The 21,586-nt window shown below is 35.7% G+C and overlaps 1 protein-coding gene across 17 annotated transcripts in view; it reads left to right on the top strand.

The window, feature by feature from the left end:
* Positions 1–21,586, top strand: part of GPHN (gephyrin) — a 438,119-nt gene that overhangs the window by 413,625 nt on the left and 2,908 nt on the right. For all 17 annotated transcript variants that reach the window (XM_033107419.1, XM_033107417.1, XM_033107412.1 and 14 more), the window contains 3 exons: positions 4,584–4,657; positions 8,932–8,996; positions 12,593–12,696. In XM_033107419.1, the coding sequence (XP_032963310.1) occupies positions 4,584–4,657; positions 8,932–8,996; positions 12,593–12,696 (243 nt within the window). The remainder of the gene's footprint in view (positions 1–4,583; positions 4,658–8,931; positions 8,997–12,592; positions 12,697–21,586) is intronic.

The raw sequence follows: 21,586 nt of genomic DNA, 5'->3' as shown, positions 1-21,586 counted from the left end.
CTTCTTCCTATCTAACTCTAGTTCAGAAAATCAGACAGAGTTCCTTGCTGTTTCTATAGGTAGGCAAAAATTTATGAACAATGATGATTCTCAGCCTTTACTACTATGTCTGTTATAAGCTTTCCCTCTGTCACAAGAAACACAAAGCATTCTTTCATGTTCAAAAAGAATTAAAAGGCATTTTTAACAACAGAAAGGATTTTTTTCAAGAAAAATAAAATACTTTCATTCATTTAGCAAATAGGTAATTAGCATATCTGCTTTCCAAACTCTGTCTCATAACCTTTAATACCCTGTAGGTATGGCTTCTGCCTGTCTCTCCAACCTCACCTTATGCTCTGTTCTACTCATTCACTACCTTCCATTGTATTTTCAGTTCTAGGCACATTCTACTGCTTTGGAAGCTTTTGTATGTACTTCCCTCTGCCTGGAATCCTTATCCCTCTACATTTCACATGGCTATATCCTTCTCGTCCTTACCACCTCTTTTAAAATGGCCTTTTCTTATTCTCCACCCCACCCCATTATTTTCTATCCCAGCATCTCTCATTTCCTTTACAGCATGTACCACACTTTATATTAATAAGTTTATTTGTTGGTTTACTTATTTTAAGCTGTCTTCTCCAGTGCAATATAACAGGACACCTTTGTGTGCATGACCATGTTTATCTTGTTCACCATTAAATCTCTAGCACGTATAGAATTTCTGATACATAATAGACATTCAAAAATATTTGTAGAACTAACAAATGAATGAATGAAAGACATGTGCTGTTCACTTGGGATTCAGCAGACACACACACACACACACACACACACACACACACACACACACACAGGGTTCCTGTTCTCACAGACGCTATAGTCCAATAAAAGATGCATATCCATTATCAGACAATTGCAGTCTAACCTAAGTGTGTGGTGTCTGATGGACATAGTATTATAAGAACACATAAGAAAGGGCTGGAAATTTCTGCTTCTGCCTTGATAGAGTGGCTTATTTGGATCAATTTTCCCTCCAAGAACAACAATAAGAGCTATATTTTTAAAAAGTTTAAGAAGACAATGAAAAGAAAAAGCAGGTATCTGAAGAGAACAACCAAGACAGCCAAGATTCAAGCACCAAGATCTGAGAAAAGTGAACCACAGAGAATTAAAACTGGAATTGTTCTCTATGTTTTTCAAGGCATTTACTGATTCCAAGCCAGTGGGACAGGAGAGGTTTAATGGCACAGGAGGCCAAGAAGCCAAGTATAAAAGAGTAGCTAAGATGCTAAGAAAGTATGCAGAATTTTCCACAGACTTAGGAGTTCAGAGCCTGCCATGGAGGAGGGACCTTGGCAAATATCTCAGGCTTTCCATGTAAACCCTTGAAAGTCTGTGCTCTAGGAATAAAGACAAACTGGAAATAAACCAACCTTCACAAAGATTGAAATCTTGCCTCAAATTATCTCAATATCTGATTAGATCAAGGTAATCTTAGTTTACCTTAAGTGACTGCCAGAAGAAAAAAATCCTTTATGGAAGACTATATCATCATCCATAACCTCTTCAAGTTTTTTTCATACATAATATTTGGGCTTCAGTTTTTTCAATTACCAGACATACCACAGATAGGACGACATTACTAAAAAACTGAGAAAGGAAAACAAAATAGAACAGCCCTAAAAATATGGACTTTAAAAAACTAATATGTTTAAGGAAAATAAATGACAAAATGAAGAATTGCACTAGAATCTACTCATAAGAATCAAATGAAATTTTCAGTAAAGGGATGGAAATATGTTTTTAAAAAAAAGCATAAAAGACATATAGGATATCATAGAAGGTCTAACATATGTGTAATTGGAGTCCTAGAAGGAAAGGTGAGAGACAGTAAGCAGAAGCAATATTTAAGAGCTATTGGCAGAGTTTTCCAAAACCAATAAAAACCATCAAGTCAGAAATTCAAGGAGCTCTGCTAATCTCAAACAGGATAAATACAAAGAAACCATACCTCAATAATTGTAGCAAAACTACTGAAAGACAAAGACAAAGAGAAAATTTTACCTGAAGGACACATTACCTTTAAAGGACCAACAATGAGACTGACAGAAATGACTTAAACAGAAATGATGGACCTCAGAAAACACTGGAATGACATATGTAAAGTACTGAAAGAAAATAACTGCTAGTGTGAAACTGTGTATTCAGCAAAAATTTTCTTCAAAAATTAAGATAAAGACATTTTTAGCCAAATATAAATGGAGCAGACCTATATACTAAAGGGAGAGTTTTTTAGGCAGAAAGATTATGGAAGCATGGAAATGCACAAAGGACTGAAGAGCAAAAGAAAGGGTTAATATGTGGGCAAATGTAAATGAGTGTTGACTGTATAAAATAGTGCCTTGTGAGGTTTAAAATATATATAAATATTTAGTAGAGATATAAATATAGAGTATATATCATCTGTATAGTATATGTAGAAAAAAAAATATATATATATACACATATACACACATCCTTAAAATGTGTATAGAATTTGTGGCATATTATAGCACAAAAAGCAGAGAGGAATAAATGGAGTTAAGTTGTTTTAAGTTTCTTGAATTGTCTGGGAATTGATAAAAATATCAAATTATGGTAGACTGTGATAAATCAAGAATGCATGTTGTAATCTCTAAAATAACCACTAAAATAATAACAAAGGAACTTTTGTGTAACCAGCAAGCTAATAAAAGAAAAGTAAAGCAACAACAACAAAAAAAAAAAGGTAAATCCAAAAGAAGGCGTGAAAGAAGAAAAAAGGAAATAAAAACAGAAGTGACAAATAGAAAACAAATAACAGGGTAATAGTTTTAAATCCAAATATAGCAGTAATTATTTTAAATGTAAATGGACTAAATCAGTTTAAAAATTGTCATTCTGGGTGTAAATAAACAACAATAGTATGATACTTATAAGCAGCACACCTTAAATTTAAGGACACAGCTAATTGAAAGTAAAAGATAAAAAAATTACAATGAAAGATAGCTGGTGTGGCTGTATTGATATCAGAGAAAAATTAAGGTAAAAAGGATTACTAGATATTAGGAGGGACAGTTCATATGTTTAAATGTATCAGTTCATCAGGAAAATATAACATTTCTAAATTTATTGCATCCATTAATATAGCCTCACAATAAACATAAATAAGTAATTGATCTATCATCAAGCCCTGGTAATGCAAAGCAGGCTGAGATGACTGAGAGAAGGGTGGGGTGGGCAGAGGGTAGAAAGAAGTATTCCAGACAGAAAGAAGAATGTTTTCAAAGACTAGAGGCAAGAAAGCTTTTAAAACTGAAAGCAGCATAATCTTGCTGGGAGGAGGTGGGGTGGGAGAAGAGAGGGAGAGGGAAAGGTGGAGAGAGAGAGAGAAAGAGAGAGAGAGAGAGATTGAGGAACGGGGTAGGTGGGAAGACTACCTAATGAGAGCAATGATTGGTAAAAGGGGGTTAGAAAATACAAGAATTATAGATATGATATTAAAAAGATGAGACTTTTTTCCTGGAAACCAGGAAGTTCTTTAAGTATTATATAGTGACTTGATGAGAGTTATTTTCAGAAGATCTCTTATTTCTGTGGGGGACATGAATTGGAGGAGGGCAGTACTACTGGCAGAGACCTATTTCAGTAATCCAAGTGAGGTGATGTAGGCTGAAGCTGTGGAGGTAGAGAGAAGAGAACCAATTTTAAAAATATAATGTCCCATAGCTCTTGAAATATTTAAAATTTTAGTAGGTTACTAGACTCACTCTTGGGTTAGTGAATAAGGCAACACAAACAACAGACCAAGAAAGAAGTTGAAAAATTTTAAGAACTGCAGCTTTTTTTCTTTTGTCCACAAAACCAACTACAGGGCAGTGTTGCCTTTCATTTCTAAAGATCAGGTTTTGTCAAATCACTCTGGGTGGGTCATAACCTTAGGTTGGTTGCGTTTTGTTAGCACAACATGAAGTTGGAGCAATTACACTCCCTTGACTTTCTGTTTAAAACTCCATCCTTCTTTTTTATTTTCGTTGGCTTATTTAGAATTGGAAATCTATGGGCAAATATCCAAGTCCCACCTGAAGAATGTACATTATTTTAAATCCATTAAGCAGAATAGTGTAGGGTATATATATGTGGCTTCCCTGGCCAGGAACAACTTCTTAAGCCATATTTGTTAACATCCTTTCTCAGACATAAAAGCCTGTCTTAAAAGACAGACAATAACCCATCTGGAAATAATTAATATGTTAATGTGGTTATTTGGTTCATTATCAAAGTACTCCTACTAGGATGTAATTTTTATGAGGATAGAGATATTGTCTCTTTCGTTCAAGGCTATATCCCCCTTACTTAGACTGGTACTCAGCATATACCAAGTACTCAATAAATATTTATTAAATGAATGACTGAGGAATGAAGGGGTGAAGGAATATTTGTCTTAAAAAAATCAACTTCACTAAAATAAGGTGTTGTTTTCATTTTAGTCTTATAAATTCATTTTATCTTCATTTAAAGTTTTGATTCTCTGATATAAGAATGTTTGAAAGTAAAGTGATTATTTTTCATATTTGCAGGACTATCTCAAGCAGGTGCTGGACATTGATCTTCATGCTCAGATCCATTTTGGCAGGGTTTTTATGAAACCAGGGTATGAAAATAATCTTATCTCATATATGGGGTTGGTTTGGCTTGCTTTGACTAACAGTTTTAAATGCTTTCTTTTTATATTTTCTCTTATGGATTATCTATTCTAATAAAGAAATACTATAATATCAGAATTCTTTGCACAAGTGTAGCTTCTATCTGAAATGGAAATTCATCTTCCTTATGAATCACTGAGTTTGGCATAAACAAAGCAAAGCAACTTTCTAAACCTTTCTTTCTTTGATTCTCATGTCTATTTCCTAGTTCCTTCTTTCTATTTTTCTCTATACTGATTTTTTTGTCTCTCTTTGAAAACATTTTAGTATAAAAATTCTCAAACACACACAAAAGTAGAGTGCAGTGAACACCCTCATGTACCCATCACCCAGCTTCAGTAATTATCAACATTTTTTCATAATTGTTGTATCAACCCCAACCCTCACCTTTTTGGGGAGACAGAGGGCTGGATTATTTTAAAGAAAATTCTAGATATGTCATTTTGGTATACATCTCAAATAATAATGACAACAGCAGCATTTTCTTATGTAATCATAATTGTATTATCTCACCTAACAAAATAAATAAGAATATCTGAATATCATCTAATGCCCTGACTATATTCAAATTCTCTGAGATGTCAAGAGAAAGAATGCCTTCTTATAATTGTTTTGCTTGAATTAGGATTCGAGTCAGTCCACTCATTGTATGTGGTTGTTAAATCTTTGTTAAACAAGAATATTTACTCCCTGCCCCTCCTTTTGTGGTCATGCTGTTGTCTTGTTGAGGAAACCAAATCATTTGTCCTAATGAATGGATTTGGCCGATTGTTTCCTTATGATGGTGTTTAATTTGCTCCACTCTCTCCAATATATTCTGTAGACTGGAAGTTAGGTCTAAAAGCTTGATTAGATTCAGAGTCAACTTTTTTTCCTTTACAAGAATACTTCATAAGTAGTATTTCATACTGCTTCTTACTGCCTCCCAGGAGGAAAGAAAAATAACCACATACCAAGATCTTGCACATCTCCTGAAAACTAATAACTCTCTAAGGAAGGGCTGATGGAGGTCCTGTAAGCAGTTGTAAATCCTTAAAGAATGCCAACACTGGTGCTGATGAAATATGTGTGGCCATGTCTTCATGCAAGTCTGCCTGTTCAGACCCCTGCTACTTTATAAACCTTTGCTTCCCTGTTCAAAGGCTCAGCGTGTGGGTGAGTGTTCCAGCACACTTCCTTGCTGTTAGGGACAGCAGTGATGATGCTTTAGTTAGGATTCTACCCTGATGGGTGCTCGTGTGAACCCTAAGAAAGTGCAGAGGTGAGACTTACCAGTTCTTACAGTGAGCAATGGGAACTATCAGCAAATTCCAGAAGCCTTTGTTAAGTCATATAACCCTCCTTATCTCCCTGATTTATTGGATACCTCATGTCAGTTCTTGGACAGAGATCAGGCTTTACCTCCAGGTTTTGATACTTAAGTATGAAGTTAAGATTATCCCTAAAGCTTTCTTCACAACTTGATAGAATTTAGAATTCTTGGCATTTTATTTCTGTGGTTACCCCAATATGGCTGCTGCTTACAAGGCTCTTTCATTATTGAAATTGTTGGATTTGGATCATTCTTTTTTTTTTTTTTTAATTTATTTTTAATTTATTGGGGTGACAATTGTTAGTATAATTACATAGATTTCAGGTGTGCAATTCTGTATCACATCATCCATAAGTCACTGTGTGTTCACCACCCAGTGGATCATTCTTATTAAGAATATTTTGTCTTAAGCAGATATTGCTATGGTATGGACACACAGGCTTTTTTATTTTCCTGTCCCTATGGGCAATACTAATTTGATTAGAATACAGAGGAAATCCCAAAAGCATGTCAACATGCTTCTCACTAACCCTAAAAATTAAATCAGTTATTCCCTTTGCAGTGAGAAAGAGGCTGACATCACTTGCCCACACCGCTAGAGAATTATTTGTGTAATATCTGTTATTTAAATTAATCTCAGCACCTATGGTGTACAGTTCTTTTTATTTTCAGTCTTTTATTTACCACCTACCTCAACTTTAGGAGTTCGTCAGTTCCTAATGTTAATTGCCTTCAATTAAAGTCACAACACTCTGTGACTTAGTCATTGTATAAATTCTGTTGCGTTCTGATCTCAAGAGGAGAATTGAACAATAAGAGTTGAGTTTCAAGGAAATGGCCTCTCAGAGCCTAAACAAAAACTTCACAGTCTCGCAACAGGACACTAATGATAGCGATGCATGATAACAAAATATTTTTTGTAATGGAATCTTTTTTAAAATGAGTGCCTTTAGAGAAATCATGGTACCTGTCTGCAAGATGCAAAAGATGATTTAAATTGGCTTTACGTACAGTAGAAGGAAGGTTTTATGCATTTCCTCTTCTCTCTTATTATGTGTGTTAGTTTGCTATAATAAAGTGGTTTAGAAGTTTAAATGGGCTTCCTTTACTTGGCCAGAATTTTATATTTGTCTAAAGACAGGAAGATTTTAAAGGTAATTGCTACCTAATAGTAAAATAGAAGAACTATAAAAATCTCAAAAACAATTTAGCTTTGCTCTTCCCGCATGCAGTGCACTCAGAATGTAATTGACCTCTTTCACTTTCGATACAGAGATCCTCAAAAAAGCATTTGGAGTATTTTGAACCAGATCTACCAATCATCATTTTTATGAGTCATCTATAGTGAACATAGCTGTTTCTGAGAATTTATCTTGGAAATTATTTTCATCACACAGTAACAGTCATTGCCAAGTAACCTATCCATAAATCTACATAACAGTCTAAACTCATGTTTCTAAAATACAGCAAAGAATCAGAAAGTCAGCCAAAAAGACCTCAGTAGCCCAAAACAGATGTTACAAAGTCCATACACTAACACTTCACAGCATAACCCTATGAGAGCCTTACCAAATTATGAGCCATAGTGTTAGAAAAACCTGGGTTCAAATCTTTGTTTCCCCACTTAGTAGCTGAGTGCTTCTGGCCAAATTGCTTAATCTCTCTGAATCTGTTTCCTCAACTATAAAACGGATGATAATTGTCACCTCGTGAGATTGTTGTGAAAATTAAATGAAATAATGGATGTATGCATAGATGTTTCTTTTAAAATAATAACTTTTATTATTACTAATATTGTCATTCCAACAATATAGCTATTATTACTATTCTATGGTTTTCAAACCTAAAGCAAGCGTTAAGGGTCTAACATTAAGGGGAACCACAGAAAAACACTAGGAAAACAAAAACAAACTATGAAAACACAGCAGTGTATGATATGGGATTATGGTTTATAAGTAAAAACAACACATAATACTCTTGTGACTCAACATCACTGTATTACAGCAGAGTAGAATAAGTTCATGATGGCTGTAAATTATCAAAAAATGTTAATGTTCATCATATTATTGCAAAAATTCATGAGTGACCTATTTTTGAAAGACCAATCTGCAAAAACTGTAAAAAAAAAAATTGGGGGTGCTTAAAAGGATGATTTGTCGACAGTATGGAAATTTCAGCATTCCATAAGGATTCTACACCACTCAAGTTTCATTAATATAATGAAAATTTTTGCTGGAATTCTATATAAAGGGTAGTCGATAGACAAAAAATCACAATTCTTAACTGCCCACCTCCTCCATGCCACTGACATTCACTTCTCTGTACCCCCACGATAAGGGTTCATGTCAGAATCTTGAAGTGTACTTTGAAAAATTTTTAAATTATTGTTGCTTTAATTTTGTTCTAGTCATGGTATTTTATTTATTTTGACGTTTCAATACACTCCCTTCAGAGGAGGGAGGTTCTTATATTTATTGCTGAGTACAGTTTTAAAGGGTTGGAAAATATACATCTTGAACAATAGGCAGTTATCTGATAGACATGTATTACGAGGTGGTCTTCTGATATTAAGAATGATTGTTATAAATCTCCAACAATAGTATAGACATTATCAGCTGGATGGGTGGAGAAACTCCAGGATTTGGGATAACTTCTATGGCACTGGCAGGAAGGGAAAAAACGTAAACTACAGAAAACCAGGTAGTTTGGTTATTTGGACACAGAAGATGCTAAAAACAAATTAATTTAAATGCTCTTGAAACACTTCAGGGTATAGAGGTTAAGAAGGGTCAACAGAAAAGTACTTTTATACGATCAACTTTCTGTATGGGGAGCCCCGCAACAAGAAAACTGGAGCACTTAGTTGACTCGTCATGTTACTCTGCACTAACAACCTCTTTTTTTCTCTAGCCTGCCAACAACATTTGCAACTTTGGATATTGATGGTGTAAGAAAAATAATCTTTGCATTACCAGGTAAGACTAATTGAAATAGTGTCTTTTGCTTTTTCTGGGGGAAAAAATGACCGAACAATTTTTGAATCCCAGGTGACCAGTTCCCTATCAGCATTAGACTTGGAATCCGAAAGACCTGGGTTCAAGTCATAGCTTTACTTACCTGGACAAATTACTTAACCTCACTGAAACTGTTTCTTCATCTAGAAAATGGGGCTAGTATCTATTTCACAGGGTTGGTGTGAAAGTCAAATTAGATAGTATCTTTCAAAGCACATTCCAAACCCTAAGATGATGACCCAATGTTAGCTGTCACTAGTTCTTTCCGGGCACCTGCTTTTCCTTATAGGAAATTGGTCAAAGATAGCAGTCTCATCACCTCCCACTAGAAGTATTGTGCTCAAGAGGCCAAAGGGCCTGGAATCATCCATGCAAATACTAGAACAAAAAATACAAAACTTCCTTTGGTCCGTGCCAGAGTCGGACTGGGTTGGGGGGGGGTGGCGGGGGGTGACTAGAATGGCTGCCGGTAGTCCGGGACTTCTCAGCCTAATCTCAGGCATCAGCAGTCTGACCTCATCACTGTCCCCACCCTCACTCCCAGGTGAGCAGAAACTCACATGTTCCGAGTGTAGAAAAAGCAAAGTGATTCGGTTCACACAGACTTTCAAATTCAGTTTTTTATTGATTTGGGCAGTGTATTTAAAGATGTGGTTTTAAGGCCATTACTAATCTTGATAAATTCTAAAGTAGTTTAGAAGTTTTATGTATCTCCTTGTTATTTTTTTCAACTTGAAAAAAAAATTATCCTCTAATCTGTAACAGTGCCCCATTCTCTGTTTTTTAGCACAGGTTCCTTCAGAAAATAATCTACTTATGCCTTTCAGATGCACGAATCTGGTGACTGTGAAATATTTATATGCTTTTTATACTAAATAAATCTCGAGATATAAAGAGAGGAGGCAGAACATGTAGAACTTTAAAGGATTTTAAAGCCCCTATCTATAAGCATAAAAGAGATTAGATTTCTATCATATAGGAAATTTTAAGAGAGAGGACATGTAAGGTAAAGTAGTCTTCAAGATGGATCTATAAGTACAGAACTCCATAGCGCCTTTAATATATCTTTAGATGTTCCAAAAACCATTCTATAAAAAGATGTGATCCTCTTTCTAGCTTTAACGACCCTAGAAGGCACTATTTACTTTGTCTACAGAAGTACTTTCAACCTCCAGACCATCAGTGACAGCATAACAAAGAACGTTAAAATGGGAGCCATTTCACCGTTACTAAGGAAGGATCGCTCTGCTCCCAAAGTCATAATTAAATAACCTATATTCAAAGTGCTACTTTAATTGGAAATTTTCTCTGCTCAGCCTGAATAAACCAAAAGAGGGCAGCAACAACTCACATATTCAGATTGTAAAACCAGCAAAGAGGTTCCTTTTACAAAGATTTTAAAATTCAAAATTGTATTTCTGCTTTCTGGAGGGCCATGCATTTAAAGTCATTACTGATCTTGATAAGTTGTAAAGCAGTTTAAAAGTTTTGTGTATCTTGTTGCTATTTTTGTAACTTTTTAAAATTACTATAGTAACACATGTTCCCTATAAAAACATTAGAAAATACAGATAAGCATTAAGAAATGTTATCCATAATCCCCTTCTCACTATTTGCAATTTTTTGGTATCAGTCTTCCAATTCTTTTTTTTCAGAGAGAACGTTTTTTAAAGAGTAATTTTATAAAGCAGTAGCAATTACAGGAACAGGAATTCTGTAATCACAGTTGAATGAACAATAGCTTTGTTTTTTTTCCAGGAAAGTTTACATACGTTTGTGTCTTGAAGCAAGGGAAAAGCAATTGATTCTTATTAAGAGTCTGCTGTTCTGTTGGGCAACTTATTTTTCTATTAAGATACTAAGTATCAATAATCTCTTCTTACAACTGAAAACAAATCTATTCTTAACTACTTTTGTGGGTAGGAGAAAATTAAAGGTATGGTTTAAGGTAATAATAGGCTAAAGTGACCATTATCTTTCACTTTGATGATAGAATTAGGAGCACATAGCCAGGCCAAAGGAACCTAAGATTCTAATGGCCCATCATCTACCCCCAGTGTATACATACATACTCACAACTGTATAGAAGTATTAATTAAGTTAGAATTTTAGAACCAGAAAGGATATTGAGAATCATATAGTCCAACCTTTCCTTTTGTGGATCAGTTAAATTAGACTCAAAAAGGTTTGCAACTCACCAGGGTCACACAGCTTGGTTAGTTTACATACCACACAAGAAACTAAATCTGTTACTCTCAGCCCAGCCATTTTTTTTTCACAACCTACCTTTCCTCTCTTTGTAGTACATGACACACCCAGATTTCTTCTTGGAGAAGTACAATTGAATTTCTCAAATTTTTCTTCTAACTTTAAAAGAACTTGGTATTTGTATTAGTCTTCCCAGGCTGCCATAACAGAATACCACAGACTAGGTGACAGGATCATTTTCTTACAGTTCACCTGGAGACTGGAAATCTAAGAGCTAGATGCCAGCAAGTTTGGTTTCTATTGAGGTTTTCCTTCCTGGCTTACAGATGGCCACCTTTTCACTGTGCCCTCATGTGGCCTTTCTTCTGTACACACACGCTCCTGATGTTTCTTCCTCTTTTTATAAGGACACCAGTCCTACTGGATTAGTGTCTCACCCTTATGACCTCAGTTCATTTTACTTGTCTCTCTAAAGGCCCAATCTCCAAATACAGTCACATTGGAGGTTAAGACATCAATAAATGAATGGGGGGGTAGGAGCGACACAATTCAGTCCATACAGTATTTTTCTTCAAGTCTTTCACATCTTAAATCATTTGGTTTTATTTTTTAAACTTAAAGAAATGTCTGGTGGGGGCGACCAGATGGCTCAGTTGGTTAGAGCGCTAGCTCTCAACAACAAGGTTGCCGGTTCAATTCCCACATGGGATGGGGGGCTGTGCCCCCTGCGACTAAAGATTGAAAACGGCGGCTGGACTTGGATCTGAGCTGTGCCCTTCACAACTAGATTGAAGGACAACGACTTGGAGCTGATGGGCCCTGGAGAAACACACTGTTCCCCAGTATTCCCTAATAAAATGGAAAAAAATTAAAAGGAGAGAGAGAGAGAGAGAGAGAGAGAGAGAGAGAGAGAGAGAAATGTCTGGTAAAGGGGATTATGGATAAATTTTTTTTATGCTTATTCTACTTTCTAATTCTTTTACACTGAGTATGTATTACTATGGAAATTTTAAAACATTTTTAAAATAGCAAATAGAAACCGCTTTAAAACTTATCAAAATTAGTAATGGCTTTCCATGTATAGTTCTCAGAAATGCAGAAATAAATGGTGTTAAACAGCTTCTGGGCATCAGAAGTCTCTGTTTCACTGGTAGACCCAAATGTTTGCATCCTCTCTGGAATTTGGTTGACTGTAGGTCTATTCTGGCATCCTTTTGGATTCAAAGGTATTCAGAAAAGAAAGACTAGTAGTCACTTCACTCTCTGTGATACCTGAAGGCATAGACAGTCATAATTATTTGGCAAATTTTTATGTGTATACTATAAATAACTGCTTGGTTGACTTTCAGGGAATCCTGTGTCAGCCGTGGTCACCTGCAATCTCTTTGTTGTGCCTGCACTGAGAAAGATGCAGGGCATCTTGGATCCTCGGCCAACCATCATCAAAGCCAGGGTAATGTTTTCTAATAACCAGGAACCAAAATCGAAGCCTAATAACAGTTAAGGATATGATCTAGATCTAGAAACATAGAATTTTATATTAGTTTTGAGGGGAAAATGCAGTTTTAATCTCCCCTTCATGGTGGAAAATGGAGGGGAAAGGGTCCCTTTATTCCCCTCCCACATTATTCCATGGCTTCTAAAGTGAATAGTTTTTTCCAGTGAGAAGTCCATATGGGAGTGGATATGTAATGTTAAAACGGTCAATAGATATGGCTGGCACCACCCTAACACTAAACCTATATGAAAGGAGGGACAAGAATTCCCTTTCCCCTGTGTAAACTCACAGAGGACCGCAATTTACCTGCTCACTTTTTCTGTAACCTCACTGATAAATTTCAAACAGGTTAAAAAAAAGTCAATAAAAGGACTAAAAAGAGACTCTGGTAAATCAGAAAGAAAGGGTGGCCATTTTGTTTGGAAAAGAACTACTAAGGCCAAGGAATTATACCTGCTGTAAAAGTCACTTGGAAATTGGTGTCCCTTTCTCCACCGACACTAACTTCAATTTGATTTTCTACTATGCAACTAATTATGTAACACACTTTTCATATAAGTAATGAACAATTTTCTTGGCAACATAAACTACAGTACCAAACCATTACTTTCTTTAAGCTTTATTGAGGTATAATTGATATACAAAAAATTGTACATGTTTAATGTATACATTTTGATGAGTTCGGACATATGCATGCACCTATAGTGTCATCACCACAGTCAAGGTACTAAACATATCTATCACCTCCAAATATTTCTTTGTGTTCTTAGTGGTTTTGTTTTTTTTTGTTTGTTTTGTGATGCGAACATTTGAGAATTATCCTCTTAACGTATTTTAAAGTACACAATATCATATTATTAACTATAGGCGCTATGTTGCGTAGCAGATCTCTAGAACATTTTCACCTTGCATAATGGAAACTTTATGCACATTGAGCAAGAATTCCCCATTTCCTCCTCCCCTAATGCTCTGTAGCCAACATTTTATTCTCTGCTTCTATGAATTTGACTACTTTAGATACCACATATAAGTGGAATCATGCAGTATTTGTCTTTCTGTGACTGACTTATTTCACTTAGTATAATGTACTCTAGGTTTATCCATGTTGCCAGAAATGGTAGGTTTTCATTCTCTCTTAAAACTGGATAATATTTCATTGTATGTGTATGTGAAATTTTTCTTATTCATCTGTTGATGGGCATTCGGGTTGTTTTCACATCTTGGCTATTGTGAATACTGCTACAGTGAATATGGGGTTACAGATATCTCTTTGGCATCCTGATTTCAATTCTTTTGGACTATACCCAGAAGTGGAATTGTTGAATCACATGGTAGTTCTACTTTTAATTTTTTGAGGAAACTCCATACTGTTTTCCTTAGTGGTTCTTCCATTCTGCATTTCTACCAATAGTGTATAAGAGTTCCAGTTTATCTACATCGTCACCAGTGTTTGTTATTTTTTGGTTGGTTGGTTGATTGTTTTTTTTTGATACTAGCCATCTTAACAGGTTTGAGATGATATCTCATTGTTGTTTTGATCTGCATTTCCCTAATGCTAATGATTAGTGATGTTGAGCACCCTTTCATATACCTGGTGGCCATTTGTATGTCTTCTTTGGAGAAAGGTCTACTCAAGTCCTTTGCCCATTTTTTAATTAGGTCATTTGTTGAGTTTTAAAAGATTCTTATATTTTTTGAATATTAATTCCTTATTAGATTGATGGTTTGCAAATCTTTTCTCCCATTCTGTAAGTTATCTTTTCACTTTATTAATGTTTCCTTTGCTGTGCAGTAGGTTTTTTTAAGTGATGTAGTCCCATTTGTCTATTTTTGGTTTTGTTACCTGTGCTTTTGGTGTTAAATTCAAGAAATCATCGCCAAGATCAATATCAAGATTTTCCTCTATGTTTTCTTCTAGGAGTTTTCAGTTTCAGATCTTATATTTAAGTCTTTAATCCATTTTGAGTTGATATTTTGTATTGTGTAAGATAGAGTCCAATTTTATTCTTTTTTATTGTTTTTCCAATACCCAAGCCATTACTTTTTAGGAGCCCTGAAATAAATTCAGACCTAACAGAATGCTATAATTAGTTCACAAGAAGAACATAAAGCATAAAATAGTAATAGGAAATATTAATAAAATATTACTCTGAGAATGTATAAGATAAAACATTAAGAATATTTAGGCTTCAGATACTCTTAACATTGATCTTCTAAATACTGAGACTCCAGGTGGTGAACACACAATGCAATATATAGATGATGTATTATAGAAATGTACACTTGAAATCTATTTAATTTTACACCCAATGTCACCGCAATAAATTCAATAAAAATTTAAAAATATATATTGAGACTTTGTAGACTAATATGTAAAGGAGATATTCTCCTTAAAATTTCAATAAAAGTTCAACTAGATATTAATGAAAACAAAGTTTTGGGGTTTTTTGTTTTGTTTTTTTTCAATAATCATGGTGGACTTATTTTAAATTAAGTGGAAAAAGAAGAAAAAAGCTAGCAATGATTCTGATCAAGTCAGAAGGTCAGAGTCATGAATCTTAGATTTAGACATTAAAACCAGTAATTCTGAATTTGCCCATTATTTTCATATTTGCTAAATTTAGGAAACAAGGAAAACCCATATTGTTACAAGAAAGAGAAAGAGGAATTCTCTTTGACTTTGCAAAGCTCTTATGAATCTTTTCATTTATTTCTCATTTTAACATCCACCATCTCTCCTTTAAAACTGACAATGTGGCAGCCATTTGTTCTGACAACAATGATTAGATACCATATTTCCCCAAAAACAAGACCTAGCCAGACCATCAGCTCTAATGCATCTTTTGGAGCAAAAATTAATATAAGACCCAGTATTATATTATATTATACCTGTTCTTATATTGTATTAAAATAAGACTGGGTCTTATATTAATTTTTGCTCCAGAAGACGCATTAGAGCTGATGGTCTGGCTAGGTCTTATTTTCGGGGAACCACGGTAGTGCTCTGTAATCTAAGGGAAACTTAGAACATTGTTCGTGATGCTGCTCATTCCTGTGGAATGAGAACTACTCTGAAAATCGGTCAGACTTCTTTCTCCCACAAAGCAGCGTCAGAAAGGGTCATCAGCATGCTGGGCTGTTTACTTCTTTTGTTTTTAACTCTGCAGCTTACCCCACACCTTCACTGATTTAACTGCCACTTTAGAACATAACCCTATTCACTTACTTGAAACATGGTAAAGCTTATTGTCTCTCTTTTCTGACCATCCAAGATGCAGCCACTTATTACTGTTTCTCAAAATGATTGCCACAAACACAGCCTCTCTTAATTCTTGCTGCTTTGAGGAAGTGGAGTGGGTATTAAATGCTGGTGTCGATAACACACAGCTGGACTGTAAGGTAGCTGTCCCATGGGCAGGGCGATGCTGGATTATATTAACATGTCAGCACAAAAAAATGTCATCTTTTTATAGCAACACATTCTGAAGAACGTCAGTGTAGAATAAACATTTGCCCTATTTCCTTGGTCAGTTATGGTTGAAGTTGAAATACTTCTGATTTTCAGTCGACAATCAGAAATATAATCTTAACAATTCGTCGAATAGAGTTATTGACCTAATGTTTCCACAAAAGGACATCCTATCATGTGTTTTCTTAATATCCCATCAAAGCACCCTTTACTGCCCCTTGTTCTCAACTGTTTTTGCTAGAAACATACCTGAGGTAACTTCTGTTAGTATTAGCAGCTCACCTCATCTCAGGCATTAATTAAGAGAAGGAAAAGGGAATACTTTCATCTCCCATGGAACCAGATCAGCACGTCCTAGGAGAGTACGAGCCTGTTGGAATTTAACTAGACTATTGTAATTTGTCCACCTTCCCTCTTCTCGCGAGCATTAGTGTCCTGCATGCTGTAAGAACTTGGTTAATGCTTTCTGACTGATGTCATAAACAGTAAAATACAAAGCATTGCAACACAATGTTCATATTGTTTGAGATTGCTAAGGTGTTTGTAACTGTAGAGAGAAATGTGATTGTTTATTGTGACAAGATCAGTCATTTATCATCAAAAGATATTATCAGATGCCTGTTATATGAGAATATTATGGTCTATGGATTGATAAAGAGATATTGAAAGTTATAAAACTGTTTATGATCAATAAAAAATGTAGATCAGTTTTAGCTTATTATTAGGAAATGAAAACTATAACTAGGTTATAAAAACTTTGGAAAACTGAATTTGAAATTGATCCATACCCACATGTGCAAGGATTTTAAAGTTACATGATAAATTTTAGACATATGATTTATAGGGTAATAACCTCAATGACCTTTCTAGTAAACTGATGCCTCATAACGTCTATAGCATTTACCAAAAAATTGAGTGTAAAGCTCCATTAACCACTCTTTGGAAGCTTTGACTAGACCTGAGCGGAGACCAAGCCCCCAACACCCACCATGTCATCTGGGGTCCCCACCCTTTGATCACCTGTTTTCTCACAAACTCTCTTCCCCAATCTGTGCAGCTCTTAGTCCCAACCTATCCCCCTGAATCTTTCAGAGCTTTCAGCTTCTCCTTATTAACAGCTATCAAACCTTCCAAAGATATTCAGGTCTTGGGCAATTGTCTAGTCTTCCTCTCTACATCACTTATTACCATCAATTGCTTTATTTCCATAATTCTAAGTACCTTTTTTTCTGCTTCAGCCATTTGCATACACATCCTTTTCAATACCCTGAACTGCTCCATCTCAAAAATCACCAACTCTGTTATACAATTAGGAACAAATGGCAAATTACTGATCAGTACCGGTAGATACAAGAGTGTAAACACTCCTATAACTTACCCTTTACCCTCAGTCCATAGCCCCTTCTGGCTTTAACCACTTTCCTCATCCAACCTAAATCCTGTGATATATCACTTCAACTTTTTTTCAACACTTTCAACTTTTTTTTGCCTCTTCCTTCCACTATAACCCACTCTAAGAATACGTAGACTTGCATCAATCTTTCCTTCTTTGCCCTTCGCTTGTATTCTCAGGTCACTAAACACAACTAGAGAAGAGTATCCAACTGTTCAGGTTATCACTGTCAGTTTACAAATTTCAGCAGGGGCCAAAATTCCCCTTGGTGAGCCTTTTGTACAACATGGATCAGCTTCTTCCATTCCTTACTGGTCTTCCAAGTCTTCACCATTCTCCTAAAGCCCCCTGCACCACCCACATCCCCTGAATTTTATAGCCAATTAAAAAAAAAAGGCCTGGGGATAGCTCTTGAATGATAGCTTTAATATGTACTAGATTATAACCCTTGGCATAGTTAATGGTTTCCCTTCCTCTAATCTTGCCTCCTCTTGTATCCTTTTCTGTTGTACTCTAATCATGTCAGCATCTCCAGTTAAAATCCTTCAGTGCTTCCCATGACTCTTGGGTTAAATACAAACTGCTCAACTGAGCACAAGAGGCCCTTCATCCGTAGGCCTGTTTTCCACTCCAACTTCCTCCGCTTCCCATCCTGCATTCTGACCACACCAGGCTGATTGCTGCTTCCACAATGGACCTGCGATCCCCTGCCTGTGCCTGTTTATTCCCCTTCCTAAAAGGTTCTCCCCTAGCCACCACTATCTCTTTTTTCAGCTTAGAAAATTCCTTAGTCAGAAGACTCAGGCACCATTTCCCCTGCAAAGCCTTTCTCGATGTTCCTAAGAAAGGTTGTTGTTTACTTCTTTGTGCTTTTTTTATACTATGTAAACAGCTCTGGGATAATATTATTATACTGCATTTGCAATTATTTACTCCATTTGAGAATTCTTTGAGGTCACTTCTCTATAGTATGGGCAGGGAAAAAAGAAAGGACAAAATATACTCCCCTTTTTTAAAAATTATTTTTTAGAGCACCTTTAAGTTGACAGCAAAATTAAGTGGAAAGTACAGAGTTGCCATGTACCTCCTGTCCTCACACACGCACAACCCCCTACTGCTGACATCCGGCACCAGAGCAGTATATTTGTTACAATTAGTAAACCTACTTTGATGCATCGTTATCACCCAAAGTCCATAGATTACCGTAGGGGTCATTCTTGGTGGTGTACATTCCACGGGTCTTGACAAATGTGTAATTACATGTATCTGCCATTGTGGTACCAAACAGCGTAGTTTCACTGCCCTAAAAACCTATGTTCTGCCTATTCATCCTTCCCTCCCGGCTAACCCTCAATCTTCTTACTTATTCCCCAGTTTTGCCTTTTCCACAATGTGATGTAGTTGGAATCATACAGTATGTAGCCTTTTCAGATTGGCTTCTTACACTTAGTAATATGCATTTAACGTTCCTTCATGTCTCTTAACGGCTTAATAGCTCATTTGTTTTTAGTGCTGAAAAGTATTCCATTGTCTAGTTTTATCACCGTTTATTTATCCATTCACCTACTAAAGGACATCTTGGTTGCTTCCAAGTTTGGGCAATTATGGATAAAGCTGCTATAAACATCTGTGTGTAGGTTTTTGTGTAGACGTAAATTTTCAATTCATTTGGGTAAATGCCAAGGAGCACGATTACTGGATTGTATGGTAAGTGTATGTTTAATTTTGTAAGAAACTGCCAAACTGTCTTCCAAAGTGGCTGTACCACTTTACATTCCCACCAGCAAAGAGTAAGAGTTCCTGTTCCTCCCTATTCGCCACTGAATTTGGTGTGGTCCTTCTTTTGGATCTTGGTCTTTCCAGTAGATGTGCAATGATATCTCATTGTTGTTTTAATTTGCAGTTCCCTAATGATATATGATGTTGAATAGCATTTCATATGCTTACTTGTCATCTGTATATATCTTCTTTGGTGAGGTATCTGTCCAGGTCTTTTGCCCATTTTTTAAATTAGGTTGCTCTTTTTCTTGTTGTTGAGTTTTAGGATTTCTTTGTATATTTTGGACAATAGGCCCTTATCAGGTGTGCCTTTTGTAAATATTTTCTCCCAGTCTGTGGCTTATCTTTTGATTCTTTTCATATATATATATATACATATATATATGTATATATATATATATATGTATATGTATATATATATACGTATATATATGTATATGTATGTATATGTATATATATATACATATATATATATATATAATTCTCTCCCTTAGACATTTACATGTAGAACATATCATATAGCACTGCACCAAACAATAGTTTTATCTGTTGAGTGACTACTGTGTGCCAGGAAAATATTCAGAGGGAAAAGTCCTAGTTCACAGCCCACTGCTCAATTTTAAAATAGAAGAAATCATCAGATGTGAAACGTCAACCATTTGCAATGCTTTTTCACCAAAAATTGTCTCTGTGTTTACCTATGGTGCATCATTCCTGTAAGCATTGAAGCTTATAGTAAATAGGTGCTTTCTTAAGCTTACATGATGTGGTATACCAGAACTATAATGTCAGTACCACTAAACATTGCTTAATAAAATGTTCTGCATTTCAGTAAAATACTCTAAAAATCTAATCAGTGTCATCTCTGGCTGCAAAAGGAACAGCTGTTTGTGAAGCTATGAAAAAAATTAAGTTATTTCAATTTGATGCAACTGATTCTTGTTTCTTAAGTTAACATAAATATCTTGCTGTAAAACCAACAACCCCATTTTTTAGATGAACAAACAGGTATAGGAAAGCAAAATAACTTGCTAGAACAGCCACCTGTTAGCAGTAAACCTGTGAGTAGAACCTCGGTATGGGGTACCATCCCAGCCCAATGTTTGTTCCACTGCACTCCCATGGCCAGACAGTGCATTGTTAGGGAGAAACCTGGCTTAAATATTTAGCAAATAACACAACCAGGTGAACAGTTCTTGTAGATTAGTACTGGAAAACACAACACACAGAGAGAGATTGAAAGAGAGTCTTGCCCTTAGGTAAGTAAGCACAAAATAATTTAGGAATAATGGCAAGTCACCCCCCAATAAATATGAAATAGATTATAAACATAGGAAACATCAAGTGAAAAAGTGGAGTGTGATTCAATCAAGTAAAAATACCCTGGAATTAAATTTTATTCTGGGTTCCAGAGGAAACACATGAATTGTTAAAGAGAAAAATTAGAACGTATAAATACATAGTAACCAGGGCGGCCGGATGGCTCAGTTGGTTGGAGCACTAGCTCTGAACAACTGGGTTGCCGATTCAATTCCCACATGGGCCAGTGAGCTGCACCCTCCACAACTAGATTGAAGACCACAAGCTGCCACTGAGCTTCCACAGGGGCGCCAGGATGGTTCAGTTAGTGCATGAGCTCTGAACAACAAGGTTGCCGGTTCAATTCCCACATGGGATGGTGGGCTGTGCCCCTTGCAACTAAGATTGAAAACGGTGACTGGACTTAGAGCTGAGCTGCACCCTCCACAACTAGATTGAAGGACAACGACTTGGAGCTGATGGGCCCTGGAGAAACACACTGTTCCCCAATATTCCCCAATAAAAAAATTTTTTAAGAACATAGTAACCAGATGGATTGGAGATAGACTTACTTCAATCAAAATTTACAGTTTTAATTGTATCATTTGATCTAAGCAATAGCTGTGTCAGTTGAGTAAAGGCTTTCTAGACCATTTTATGGTACAGTAACTTAAATGATTATTATGCTTATACAAAATGTTGATTTTCATACACTGAAGTAAGTCTTGTTTTCACTAACATGAGCTAATCTTTGATGGGTTATAGTCCATAATTATATACTGTATAAACTTGTTCAAGGAATACCTCTTAGGCACCTGCTACCAGCACACCATCACTTTAATTTATCATATTTCAGTATGAATTTAATGACAGATTAAAAAAAAAAAACGGCTCCAGGTTGAAGA

Source organism: Rhinolophus ferrumequinum, chromosome 6 (assembly GCF_004115265.2).
Source record: "Rhinolophus ferrumequinum isolate MPI-CBG mRhiFer1 chromosome 6, mRhiFer1_v1.p, whole genome shotgun sequence".
Lineage (NCBI taxonomy): Eukaryota > Metazoa > Chordata > Mammalia > Chiroptera > Rhinolophidae > Rhinolophus > Rhinolophus ferrumequinum.
This window is presented reverse-complemented; position numbering and strand designations above follow the sequence as displayed.